The 14,079-nt window shown below is 34.8% G+C and overlaps 1 protein-coding gene across 2 annotated transcripts in view; it reads right to left on the reverse strand.

Annotated features, from left to right (window-relative positions):
* Positions 1–14,079, reverse strand: part of CDH7 (cadherin 7) — a 145,805-nt gene that overhangs the window by 54,360 nt on the left and 77,366 nt on the right. For both annotated transcript variants that reach the window (XM_049782176.1, XM_049782177.1), the window contains exons 5-6: positions 8,443–8,610; positions 6,190–6,377 (exon numbers count right to left, since the gene is read on the reverse strand). In XM_049782176.1, coding sequence (XP_049638133.1) covers positions 6,190–6,377; positions 8,443–8,610 — 356 coding nt within the window. The remainder of the gene's footprint in view (positions 1–6,189; positions 6,378–8,442; positions 8,611–14,079) is intronic.

Below are 14,079 nucleotides of genomic sequence, written 5' to 3' on the forward strand. Positions count from 1 at the left end.
TATGTCTTTACAAATGTCCCATATATACACAAGGGGTACCTCTGTTTTTCTGCTATTAATCTACTTTTTATTTCTAATTACAGGGGTATTTCAGTCAAGAACTAGAAGGGTAGAGGAAAATATTTTTCTCTCCCCTATACATGAATATGGATACATGTGACTCATTTTGAGAACATCTTTTTTTATATTAGATAGAAGATGAACCTCAAATTTTTATTTGTTTGGGGCAACACCTAACAGTGATCAAGGGACACTCTTGTTGATGTTTTGATGCAGGGTGTGACAAGGGTCACACATGTAAGTAGTGTGTAAGTACCTCTCTGCTACCTCTCCAGTCTTTGAACTTCAAATTTTATTGAAATTTTGACAAGCAGAACTGAACATCAAAATACCGTCCACTATGGTCAGAAGTGACTGATAGTTGTAACAGGTAGAAAGTCTTAAAAAAACAAACAAACAGACTTTTATTATTGGAAAATCACTCCGAAGAGATTTTAGTGGTAAAAGTACTTGAGGAAAAACACTTTTCACACATAGTGACCCAAGATTCTATTTGCTTCATGGTTAAAAAGCACTTGGATTTGCAGACAAAGCCTGCATTGTGAGGCCAACAGATTAAGTTGGTTTTTAAGATCAAGGAATTTAAGGATTTGGAAAAAAACAAGTCCTCTTGAACTGAAGCCACTGTTTGTAAATTATAACTCTAGCCCTGTTCTCACAAATTAAATATTGACACTATTAACATTTACTTAATTCTGTGATTCTCATTATGAAAGCTGAATTAATTCTAACAAGTTTTCAATGAACTCTAGCTTGTTTGTTTTGGTTCCACACTCAGCTAGCTATGTTCTAAACTTACTCCTATTCCATGCTCAGGGATCTCTCCTGGCAGGGCTCAGGGAACCAAATGGGATCTCACAGATCAAATCTGCTTTGCCTTGTGTAGGGAAATAGCATTACCCACTGTCCTATTGCTCGGACCCCTTCACTGAAAACCCCTTAAAGATCTAAGTCAGATCTTTAGAATTGCTTTTGTTGTTTCTTTTCAATTTGTTGTATCATTTTATCTTATTCCCTCAAAATAATATACTTTTCTTTAATTGGAATAACAGAATGGTGTTGTGTTTTGAATGAAAGTCTTAAGAAATGATAGATTCAAGAAATGACAAGCTAGAAAAAGGCATATACTTGGGAACTATAAAAATTGTTTTGGTGTAAAGCATTGGAATAATATCGAAAAGTCCAGGACATGAAAAATAAAAAGCAGTATAGCCAAAAGCTGTTATGGGTAGAGGAAAGGTAACTACAAAGTATTATAAGGCTTTGTACACAATAAAAATAGGAAGCAGGGGTAATGCTATAGTGAGTAGGGTGCTTGCCTTGTAAGTGACTGACTCTGGTTCAATTTCTGGCACTCCTGAACCTTGTCAGGAGTGATACTTAAACACAGAGCCAGCCCTGAGAATTAAAGGGTGTGGCAAAACAAAGCCATTTAAAACTAAACATAATAAAGGGGCCCCAAGAGAGAGTACAGAAAGTAGTATACTTGACTGTATGTGAGTGGTTTGGAATTGCTCCTGGCCACTTCATCTGGTCCTTAAAACCTATCCAGAGTGATCTCTAAATGCAAAGCTAGGAATCAGTCTTGAGCACTGCCAAACAACAACATAAAGTCATAAACATAAAAGATAAACATCTACTGTCATACCAATCTCAGAGACCAGTATAATTTCTATAAATTTGCTTTCCACTATAAAATAAATACTTGATATGAATTTGAGTCATAGACTCAATCTATATCTAGTATAAAGCAAATATCTATTATTTCTGTTTTTGAGCTTCACCCAGTGGTGTGCTCAGGTTTTACTCCTGGTTCTTTGTTCAGGGATCAATCCTGGAAGACTCAGAAGACCATATGAGGTTCTGGGGATCAAGCCTTCATCAGTGGCATTCAAGCCAAGAACCTTCATTACTTTTTTTTTTGGATTTTGGGCCATACCTGGTGACACTCAGAGATTACTCCTGGCTATGCACTCAGAAATCGCTCCTAGCTTGAGGCACCATGTGGGACACTGGGGGAATTGAACCATGGTCCATCTTGGGTCATCCATATGCAAGGCAAACACCCTACCTCTGTGGCATTGCTCTGGCCCCATCACATTTTTATAATGCTGTTTCTCATCAATGGAGGGAAGAACTCATAATTTATAATGTCCATATGACTTCATTGCCCAAAAAGAACATATTGTGCAAAGAATTGTTTTCTCCAACTTGCTTTTTTCATGTGATTTTTTTTTTGTGGGTTTTGCTATTTTTGTTGAGTTGTTTTTTTGCCACACCTGAGAGTGCTCAGAACTGGTATGGCCTCAGGGATCACTCCTGGCATTCTTGGGGCAATAGATGGGATGCCAAGGATCAAACCTAGGTCAGCTTCAAGCAAAACGAGTGTCTTCCCCATTGCATTATTATTCTAACTCTCGTCTTTTTGTTAGGTTTAAAGAGGAAAGAATGGGAGGAAATTTACATCCTGAGAAATGAGAAAACTGAAATGGGTTTGAAAACGCAACTGGGTATGAACACAGGACTGAAAAGAGAATGAAAGATTCCTAAAAAATCAAGGGAATGTGTGAAGAGACTGAAAAAATTTGAAGTTGTTTTTAGGAATTGGAAATGCTTATTATCTGTTTCAGATCATTGCATGGTCTAAACTACTGGTCAAAATACTGGAAAAAATGGTCAAAAACTGATCAAAATAAGTCAACATGGCCAATGTCTCTGGACTTGATTTGTGAGCCCTATATAAAATTTTCCAAGTTCTTGAAAATCTTGGATACAACCAGAGAATGTGTTGCATGTAACACTTGAATTATATTTTGAATGAATTTGTAAAATAACTGATTACAATGATGACACAATTAACTTGATTAACATGCTTCCACCTAGAAAAATAGAACTGTCATAAATTCAAGAAATTTTTATATAAGAAAACTCAGTCACCAGTAAGTGAAACTGAAAAACAAAAGTAAGTATATCATTTCTACTACTTTTTTACATCTTTATTTAAGCACCTTGATTATAGACTACGATTGTAGTTAGTTTTCAGTCATATAAAAAACACCCCCCTTCACCCGTGCAACATTCCTATCACCAATATTTACTACTATTATCAACTATTAGAGGCAGAGGTTTCTATGTAAATTCCAACATTAGTAAGAACTCTGAGTTGGCTTGGGTAGGTGTAGAAATATATTAGCAGACAACGCAAAATTATACCTTTAGAAAATCACTTTGGGGGTGGATGGAATCCTAAAATAAAAATTAAGCTGATATCTACAAGATAGGCACACCAATATCTATTATTTACCTGGAACTATCTGGGGGAGGGAAGGAGAAAAATGTGATGCCACATTTGCTAACACTGAAGATTTTGAGCATGAAGCAAAGGATCTGATCTTTATTCCCACTTACTTAGGTTACATTAGCCATGGATTTACTTCAACCTTTTATTTCTTCACTTAATGTTTCAGATGTTTTAAGATCCATGTATTCTCTCAAAAAGTTTTAATAAAAAAGGATACTTTATAGGACTATGATGCTTAGCTCATAGTATATATTGTATAGATTACTAGAACAATGTTTCTTAACAAGGTAAGACTCTTGTATGCTCTGAGGATAATCCAAGAAGGCCACGTAGGGAACAAAAAGTGAATGCAAAAAAAAAAAAAAAAGATCGAAAGGAAAAGAAAGGTAAGTGAAAAAACCGAGAAACACACTACAATGGATTACTTTGCTTTCTGAATTTACTGACTAGGGCCAAATCCAGGAATTATATTTATGTAATAATAAGCTTAAATATTAGTTTGGACTTACACATTAACAAAGCTGGTAAAAAATTGAGGGACCATCTTAAAAGTAATAAATATCATTTTCTAGATAAAATCATTGTTCTGAGGTTGGGGAAAAACTGAAAAAGCATTTGCCCTGTAGATGGAAGGCCCCAAATATGAACTCTGATATAACTCCAAATTAAAATTTTAAATAAAATTATTGTTCAATATCATCACTTGATATAGGTAGCATTTAGATTTCATATGAAGACAATATCATAGTATTCAACCATGTTTTCATTCAAAGTTTTCAATAACTAAAATAAATTCTAGCCTCTGTTAATTAGTGTACATATAATAATAATAAAAAAGTAAGTCATTTTAAGTTATTTCTCTTGTAGATTTTCAATGTATTATGTGCTTTGAGATTGAATGAATGTCTTCCCATTTCCCTTTTGATCAACAATCCTCTAGAATTTCTAGCAGCAGTAAGGAATTAATGGTTAATTTTCATTTTATTATATTATCAAATATATATCTCATATAAATGCATTTCTCTTTAGATTTATGTATCTACATTATAACAGAAACCTGTAAGTGGTCAATAAAAATAATTCCAATTTACAATACAAAGTTCTTGAATATAGCAGATCATTTTTTGAGGAATAATTCCAATCCTTTGGACAGCAATGTTTCATAACGCATTTCTTTTACTGTAGACAAAAATGTATTTCACTAACAGTTGGCCTTTTCTCATTTTTAAAACTTTATACAGATTGTCACTAGTCGAGTTAAAACAGCAGCTGTCCACTGGAAATAATTGGAAGTGCTTTACCCATTGGCCTGAAATAAAGCATATGTTTTCCTTGAACAACAAATATTTAAAGTTCTTTATTGATGCCTATTAATTATTGAGCAGTGTTAATTACAGAGTTATACACCTGGATTATCAATCTGGTATAAAATCTGGTATAAAACCCTATCAGCATAATGGTGCTGATGCTTTACGTATGTATTTAGTTTTCTTTTGGTGTCTCACATATTTGAGATCATAAGGCTATAGGCTCAAAGAATTCTTAGTTTGAAAGCTTAATGCTTGTTAAAAAATGTTGTCTTTACAAAGCAGAGCAATTCAACAGTTCAGAACCCCCATTATCTAAACAAGGATGGGTGTTATTTTAAGGTTGCTATTGCTATTGTTATTTTGGCAGGACTTGCAAATACCTTTGCTATGAAAGTCTACTTCTGGTAGCATTCATTTTACAAATAACCACTGGTTACAAGGCCAGTCTTCAACATTTTCTGTATTTATCACCTTATTTTATATCATTCTCATGTCTAAGGAATACTTATCTGCTTATCAAAGGCTTCTAGCCAATTTTAGGATTTCTTTCCAGGCATGGCAATAAAGAAGCATATGAATCCTCAGTGCTGAGAAACCTGATCATATATAGTTAAAGCTAAACTTAAGTTGGCCATTTAAATGCGCAAGTACTACAGTGTCTGATTGTTAATGTATTTGTGGACAGTATTTTAGTTAAGATCTCAGAAAAGGGTAGGGTGTTTATTTAGCAAAGAAAGTTGATAGAATGAACACGAAAGTCATTCAGGACTTCCTAAGAATCTGACACTTAGAAACAAATACAAAGCTTTTATTTTCCCTTTTCTTTTTTAAAAGGTGATTTTCTAATAACTTTTGGAGGGTGGGGACATGAAGGGTGATGGGGTTTGCCCACACCCAGCAGTACTCAGTGTTTATTCCTGACTCTGAGCTCAGGAGTGCCCCAGAGTGGCAATGCTCAAGAACCATTATCAGTCCAAAGCAGGGGGACCCTATACTGTCTATACATAACTAACTAACTAACTAACTAACTAGCTAACTAGCTAGCTAGCTAGCTAACTCTCCATTCTTCCCTCCATTTCCCCTCCCTCCGTCTCTCCTTCCTTCCTTCCCTTCCGTTCTCCTTCCCTCTTTCCTTCCTTCCCTCCTTCTCTTCCTCCCACCCTTCCTCCCACCCTTCCTCCCACCCTTCCTCCTTCTCTTCCTCCCACCCTTCCTCCCACCCTTCCTCCCACCCTTCCTCCCACCCTTCCTCCCACCCTTCCTCCTACCCTTTCTGCCACCCTTCCTTCCTTCCTTCCTTCCTTCCTTCCTTCCTTCCTTCCTTCCTTCCTTCCTTCCTTCCTTCCTTCCTTCCTTCTTCCTTCCTTCCTTCCTTCTTTTAATTTTATGCTCCTCAGCCTTACTTAATAAAATTTAAACATTCCCAGATGCATCTGGTTAGTTTGTCTAATACAACCTTCCATCAAATGAGACATGCCACCTCAGTCATCTCACTATAGGATCAAAATTAAACATCACCTTCTGTATAGTGATGATTCCTTCCTGTGTATCTTTGTCCACAGAAATCTTGAACACCCCAAATCCATCTCCATCCACTATTTGATATTCCATTTCTGCATTCTCTCCAATATCAGCATCAGCAGCTTTAATTCTGGCCACAACTGAGGCCACTGGCAATGATTCTGGAACATTATATTGGTAAGACCCTGGAAAATTCAAAATGAGAACAAAATTCAAAAAAAAAATTAGTTCAATTAATCAGTGAAAACACAACTACTTGGTGACTTCCATGCATATTTTGTAATAAGAGAGAAGCTAATGCCATATGGTACAACCGATATCTTTTGTCTAATGTCATGCTATTTTGCAGTGATAGGTGGGGAAGTAGTTAATCAATAAAAAACAAAGGAAGAAATGATCTAAAGAAAGGCAGGAAGAGAAGAATTAGCATTTTGCTACTGCTAGATCTAATTTGTATACACCTTTTAATGATAAAAACTCTGTCATAAATATGATGGATTTTACAGTCACTGGAAATAACCGAAAATTAAATAAAAATAGCATAGCACAGACTTCACATTGGCCAACAGGAACCTCTCTATGTCTGATGACTTGTGCTTGACACTACAAAATAGAATATTGTTAGAATATAGTATGTTAGTAAATCATAGCATGTTTTGAAAATGGATTTAAATAATGGGCAAAGAAATGAAGGAAAACTGATATTTGTCCTCTTTGAGCTCATAAATTTAACGAGTATGATAATGATTTGTGTGAGTTTTATGCAGATATGCAAACCCAACAGTACATTATAAAATAATATTATTAGACTAGAAAGATATTTCTATCAAGTCAATAGTACACAGAGAAAACGAAAAGCCTTTCAAACTTTTTTTTAAAACAAACAACATATTTCTTCATTGGAAAGGAAGGAAAGAAGGGAGGGAGGGAAAGAGGGAAGGGTAAGGATGGAATATTTTTAATACTATAATAGGTAAAATTTTTCTCTATTTTAACACAAGACACCAAAATGTCTGGGAAACAGGAATAAAATATTAAAAGTATATAAAATTTACATGAAACATAAAGCTATTGGAAGCTATTGGAAGAAAAACAAACTGGATACTACTTGCAGGAAAAACACTCATGTTTGAATTGATTTGCTTTTATAATTTTTTTGGAATGAAGCTATTAGACATCCATTTTAAAGACATTGCAGTCTTTATATTTCCCTTATTTTCTTGAGAACTCTAGAAAGATACACTTAAAATAAAAGTGCAACTGAATACGATGTTTAGAATTGGGGCACCTTATGTAAAGGGACTTTTTATTTATTTTACATGATTCTTAGTCAAACTTCTAAATTCTGAGTTAGTCATTTCATGGTTATTTGGATTGATTATATGGGGGGTCTGGAGAGGGCTACACCCAGAGATATTAAGTCATAATTTCTGGCTCTGTGCTCAGGTGTAACCCCTGGAGCTCCATCAGGGACCACATGTGGTGCCAAAGGTTCAAGCCACATGGAAAAGAAAGTGTCTTATCTCTGTATTTTCTCTCTGGCTCATGGATAGATTTCTTTTTAATCACTAAGTATTTGCATAAGAAAGAAATGGATAAACTTCTTAAGGAATGTGCAAGGGGCATGGACTGGCTATCACAAAGCACAGAATAAAAACTGAAGGCAGTTGAGCACTCATATTTTATCTTTAGAAATAAAGCAACCTATTTTAGTATGCAGAACCAAAGAGCTTCATTGCAATAGTTCTACTGGCAAAAGCCTCACAATTTGCATAATGTATACAAAGAGTTAGAATAAAAGATTAGTACATAAACAATTGTCTAGTGTTCAAAATGCAAATAAAAGAAAAGCCAACTTTAATAGAGAAGTCTGACAATTAGAACTGCTTCAATTCATCATCAATACCCTTGTTATTTGACTTCTTTTCCCCTTTTGGGCCTCTCCTGGTGATGCTCAGGGGTTACTCCTGGCTATGTGCTCAAAGATCGCTTCTGACTTGGGGGACCATATGGGATGCCGAGGGATGGAACCACAATCCGTCCTAGGTTAGCGCATGTAAGGTAAATGCCTTACCGCCTGTGCCACCACTCTGGCCCCTTATTTGACATTTCTAAATGGACATCTGGCTTCAGTTAATGGGGAGGGAATGGAGGAGAATTCTTTCCTTGAGAGCTATTGAAACAAGTTCTCTTGAGACATGTTTACAGAGTGTAAGGAAAGTTAGTGAAGAGGTGAAGAGTAGCACTTACTTCGAGGAAATCTAGGTGGGTTATCGTTGACATCGGTCAGGGTCACGGTGACTGAGGTGGTTCCGGAGAGTCCTCCATTTTGACCAACCATATCCTTTGCCTGAATAACAAGCAAATACTGGTCTTTAGCCTCTCTATCCATGTTTGGAAGGGCGGTCTTGATGACTCCTGTAAAATTTCAAACCCCAGTCAAACGCATCAGGAATCATGGCTCCTTGTTCATGAATGAAGAACACCAAGCTAGAGCACCTTGGTCTTGAGTAGATTTTCATTGATGTTTCAATTATTTTAATGCAGAAGTCCCCCTATAGGCTCTGATAATTATAGATAATATGATAATTCACTAAAAATGACAGTATAGAAGAGTGGATTATCTTTAAGTTTCAGAGAAAGCTATTGTCCAGGTAGTAAAAATGCAGAAACTATTAAAAGTACTCCTTATCCTAGAGGAATAGGATCATCACACTTACAAATATAGGTCAATGAGCCACTTCTCTTCTTCCTTTTCATCTACAATAATAAGTTTATTCTACTGGCATGAACTTGGCATGAACCTTTCAGCTACGTGCCCTATTACCAGTAACTTAAACAATATGCTGAAAAGGAAAGAATATGAGTAATCTATGCTCATTCTGAATGGCAACACTCAAGCTTGTTGGGCTGTACTGAATAGTTGAAGGATGATTATGTTCATGGAAATCAGCAATTCCAAAATGACTGGTATGTTTGAGTGGTGTTCATTTTCTAATCAATAACATTTAATACTAAAGGAACTCAAGACTTCACCTACATCAAAATCGCTTTTTGAGCGATGGGGAAAAGACTCAGTTGTCATTTGTGCAGAGGTTGAAACATTCTATATTACTAACAAATGAATTATATACTTACTAACAATAGCAAATGGACTATATATTACTTACAAATGCATTAGTGTGCATAAATAATTAGACAATAATGTAATTTAATAAGAAATGTCTGTGTAAATAAGTAAAATGGTGTACACACTTTAATATAGTATGCTTAGTAACTGTTCAGAGAAGTATTATCAAATAAAAATCAATTTAATATTGATAAATGTAAACTTTGAAACTACTAAGTACAGGGCTTTTTTACTAATGAACTAAGGACTCTAGAATAAGGAGTCTAGAATCCTATGTAATCATGTTTTACACTTTCATCTTTTTCATCAAAGACAATTTATTACATAGTCACATAGCTCGCAGTCATGTCTAATTTGCTTTATTAAGCCAGATTCTAAGATTCAGTGAGACGTCAGAATATTAGCCTTCACTAGCTTACTGTCAGAGAAATAAATTTTTGTTTTGAACATCACAGTTGTTTAATAGAGGCAGATTTTTTGGTTGGAAATAATTGCAAATAAATTTGGGAGAGATAGTCTCCCTTAGGTTTACAAAAAAAATGACTTAAATCTTCCAAGTTTGTACAGAAACATAAAGCTATAAATGTCAGTGTTTGAAAGGTTGATCCTTAAGAGGGCATGAGTATTCAAGGGCTCTCTGTGCTTTGTTTTAGCTAACAGGCTAAAACATAGCATACATTATCAGTTAAAGTTTTACTATGAAAGACCTGTTTTCTACCACACAGAATTCTAGCTGGGGAACTGTTCTCTCTAGGGCTGGTGGAAAGAAAAAAAAAAGACACATTCTCAAATCTTTAGACATGATTTGAACAATGTATTATTATTACCACAAATTCCAAATTACATAACTCTCATGCTATTTTCAGCATTCATCTTACTGTTTAGGTCTGAACATTCATTCTCAAATGTCAACCCCCAGTTATGTTCTTGTAGCTCAATATTTTAAGCATTTAAGTTACAATACTCTAAGTTCTTTTTTCAAAACATGTGTTACTTCTTCTAATGCACTGAGTATACATTGGTATTCTTGCTACAATTTCAGCAAGTCAAGGTCACATTAAATAAGCCTACAGAATACCTTCTGAAAACCCATAGACTACATTATCAAGGGAGCAGCCTTGTTCACTGAGCAGTTGGCATGTGTCTGATATGTAAATATTCTCCATAGAATCATATGTGCTCTTGAGAAATTCATACCTGTTCTTTGTGTGTTAACTTTAATTTTGTGTGTTAACTCTAATGAACAACATAATAAGGAGTCATAGAAAGCAAAATAATCTTTGTATAAGAGTTCTGAAATGTCCCTTTTACAAAGACTTTTGCTGTTTTGTGCTCAATGCTTTGAATTATAACTTCTTTTTCAAAAATAAAATGAGTATTACCTATCAGGAAAAATTAACTAGTATACAAGTTTTACCAGATGAAAAAATGTCACTTAAATTTTCAATGTTTATTCATTTCTCATTCTTCTTTGCCTTATCAGTACATGTGTGTTTTCGTCCCTGTGCATGAATTTTGACAGAAGAGATCTGGGATATTTCAAGTCAAAGGCAAAGAAAGCAGACCACCTAATCCTTTCTTGATTATTCTGAAAAGAAAGAACTCTGGTCAGCAGAGTTACTTGTTTTTCACACCTTTAATTGTCTCTTTACAAGTGATCCTATAAATAACTTATTTTCAAAGTGCAAATCCTCACAAAGTAATGTAGGTGGTAAAAATAATTTTCAAATATCTCAGCTATTAAGTAAATCTTTAACAAACATAGAAGAAAATTGAATTTAAACAAAAATAGATTCCAAAAGAATAGATTTCTATATGTTGTTAGCTTTTTTTTTTTTTTTTTTTTTTTTTGCATTTTGGCTGTCACTATCTCGGAAATAAATCTCCTATAAATTTGATTTGCAATTTATGTTATATAAATGCAGACACCTAGTCAACCATTAACACTATGTCTCTGAAGTAATAAAAAGGCAACCTTGTCTAATCACAGCCTTATAAGGTTTTCATTGTCTTTATTATTTAATCTTATAATCAATCATTTTAAACTACCAATGGTGAAAAATATCATCCCTACTTAAAAAAAAACATTCTGTAGCTCCACAGAAGTAACTTGATTCCAATTTTAGGGATTCAGAATAGTTTTTCAATAATTGTATCATCCGATTCAGTAACCCAGAACTTTTTATTTATTTATCATTCATATTCACAAAAAAATCCCAATCTGTGTAACCTAAATTTATCACTGTTACTTTTCAACAATTATTTGGATCATCATCTGGGTACACATTTTCTAATCATTTTTAACATCTATGAGTTGCTGATGATATATGTTTAAGTATATTCCACTAGGCTCAATTCTAAAAATAATGCATCATAGGTACTGCATGAAACAGACACACTGAACATTTGAATTCAGGAAAACAAAAGCACAAGGATTCTTCATACTTGGGCTCGGGCACTGTCTCCTGAATCCAAGCATCCACATAAACCCAAAGAATATGAAACTAGTTCAAAGGGGTTCATTCTGGTGGGTTCTAGCTACAATCACAGCACAGGGAGAATGCTTCCTGTGTTCTTTCCAGATTGCAAGTGGAAGCCTTTCTTCTTTGGTTTGTCTACTTCTAAAGAAAGTGCATACCACAGATGCCAAAAGTTATAGAAGAAGCTTGTGTGATTAACACCTCAGCTAAATGACAAAAATCCAGAACTAGCATTTAAGGTCACTGATTTAGGGTCTCCTGGCACTAGTCAGGAAGATGCTCGGTCCTCAAGTTCTGAGCTTAGTGAATTCCCTTCACACGAGGCAGGACAATGAATGATAAATTGCAACATGTATGCAACATTTCAAGCCCATGTAGTCATGCTTCTTTACTTGGAAGAAAGATTCCTATCTGCTATGTTATGTTTAACACTCAGTGTACCATGCACAACCATGGGACCTATGTGGTTACCGCGGAATCTGCATCTCAGGTTCTGGCTTATGGTATTCTCAAATTTTACTAAAAATGATCATTTTAAACTGAAAATTGTGTAACCCCTCCTATATTAAGTAGCAAACAGGTACAAAGATGGGGTTTCTTGACTTGTAAAGTGAAGAATAGTCAAGTCTTTTAGAAGAAGCTTCTTCGTCACACCAAGATTGAAGTTACAGGGAGCAAGTTGAAGGGAGTCAACATAGGGCTCAAAATACATTTTCAGGTTTCTGCATCGGGCACTCAACAGGCTTGATAGTCAACATGGGTTTATGTGTTTACTCACACTTGCGTTTATGTGGGTGGAGAAATCATATTTGAAGCTATGGTTACCCTCTGGCCTGTGCACTGTTTTGCAGATGGCTCAAAGTTTTGGACACTTTACGTTAATGGTATGCAACTAATGCATAGTATCATTATTAAAAAATAGCATTAAAATGATACAATTTTTAAAGAAAAATTTCTGTGAAATAAACAAATGAAACACACCAACCAATAATTGACTAAGCCTATCTTTCTCTTTTGTCTCCCAACTAATCATGATTTGGCTTATTTTTCTTGTCTGAAGTTTTATTTTCTTCTCAAAGACCTCAGGTTCAGAAATGTGGAAAATTGTGTTATTTCTCACATCAATAAGACTCATACTGTCAGCAAATAAAGAAGGCTAACTCAAACCTGATTTACAGCTCCCCAGGTACTTCAGGACTAAGAAACTTTCCATTTTTTTTGTCAAAAAACCCCCACATATTTTGGCAAAAGAATTTATGCTTTATATTATGAATAATCAGTGAGGGAAATATTTCCTGAATACCTCTGCACTAATAAGAATAAGAAGAGATACCCCAATGATTTCTGTAATTATAGCATCAAAGGAGAAAGTAAAACAAAATTAAACTGAACTACCTTTGTCTCTTATTGCATGATGTCTGAATTTTTAAATTTTTAAATTAAAATGAAGCATAAAGAAGCAAGAATGTGAACCAGAAAATAGTCCAGCTGCTCCGTCAGACACATTACCTCCTCTGGGTTATAAAAATCCTATTATCTTATAGCAAAACCAAAATCACAAGCCAGTCATTAGTAGCAGTAAAATATTTAACCCTTGGGATTGGTATATGCTATTTTGGGACAAGTTATATAATGCACGAGTGTATAATTTGTGAGCAGACTGTCAGAAACTTGTCAATGTCATTTTCTGCTGCAAAAAAGATATATAAGGGAACGGGTGGGTGTCTGAATTTAGGTTTCTCATATCTATCATTAAACCTACCACCAGCAAACGTTCTACATTCACAGGATTTGTATCACAAATCAAATACTTTCATTTACTTCTTCCACACTTACTTCATCAGAACCATTTCTTGAATATTTTCTAGGTGGCATTCAGACTATGCCATACCATGGGTATAAAAACTTTCCAAGGCCATCGTGATGAAATCCCAATGAGTAAGTGTCAGGACTTAAGTGAGCTTTTTGTTCATGTTCATTATTGTAATTTTCAGGAAGGTTAAAATACCCCACTCCTCAGCTAAGATTTGAGAAAAAAGTTATATTAGCATTCAAAAATAAAAGTAAATAAAGTAAGTGACATTAAAAATTCATTGAGGACATAAGTATTAGGAATTAATCACTTATAAACATAGTCATTGAAAAGAAAATATCTTCTCTGTGATGAAGGCAACACCATTAAAATAAAGGGCGATTTTAGATTTTCAACACTGATAAAATCAACAAAACACCCTACCCATTGTGAACCCCCTCCATTCTACCTAAAAGGAGAATCAC

Source organism: Suncus etruscus, chromosome 10 (genome assembly GCF_024139225.1).
Source record: "Suncus etruscus isolate mSunEtr1 chromosome 10, mSunEtr1.pri.cur, whole genome shotgun sequence".
Classification (NCBI taxonomy): domain Eukaryota; kingdom Metazoa; phylum Chordata; class Mammalia; order Eulipotyphla; family Soricidae; genus Suncus; species Suncus etruscus.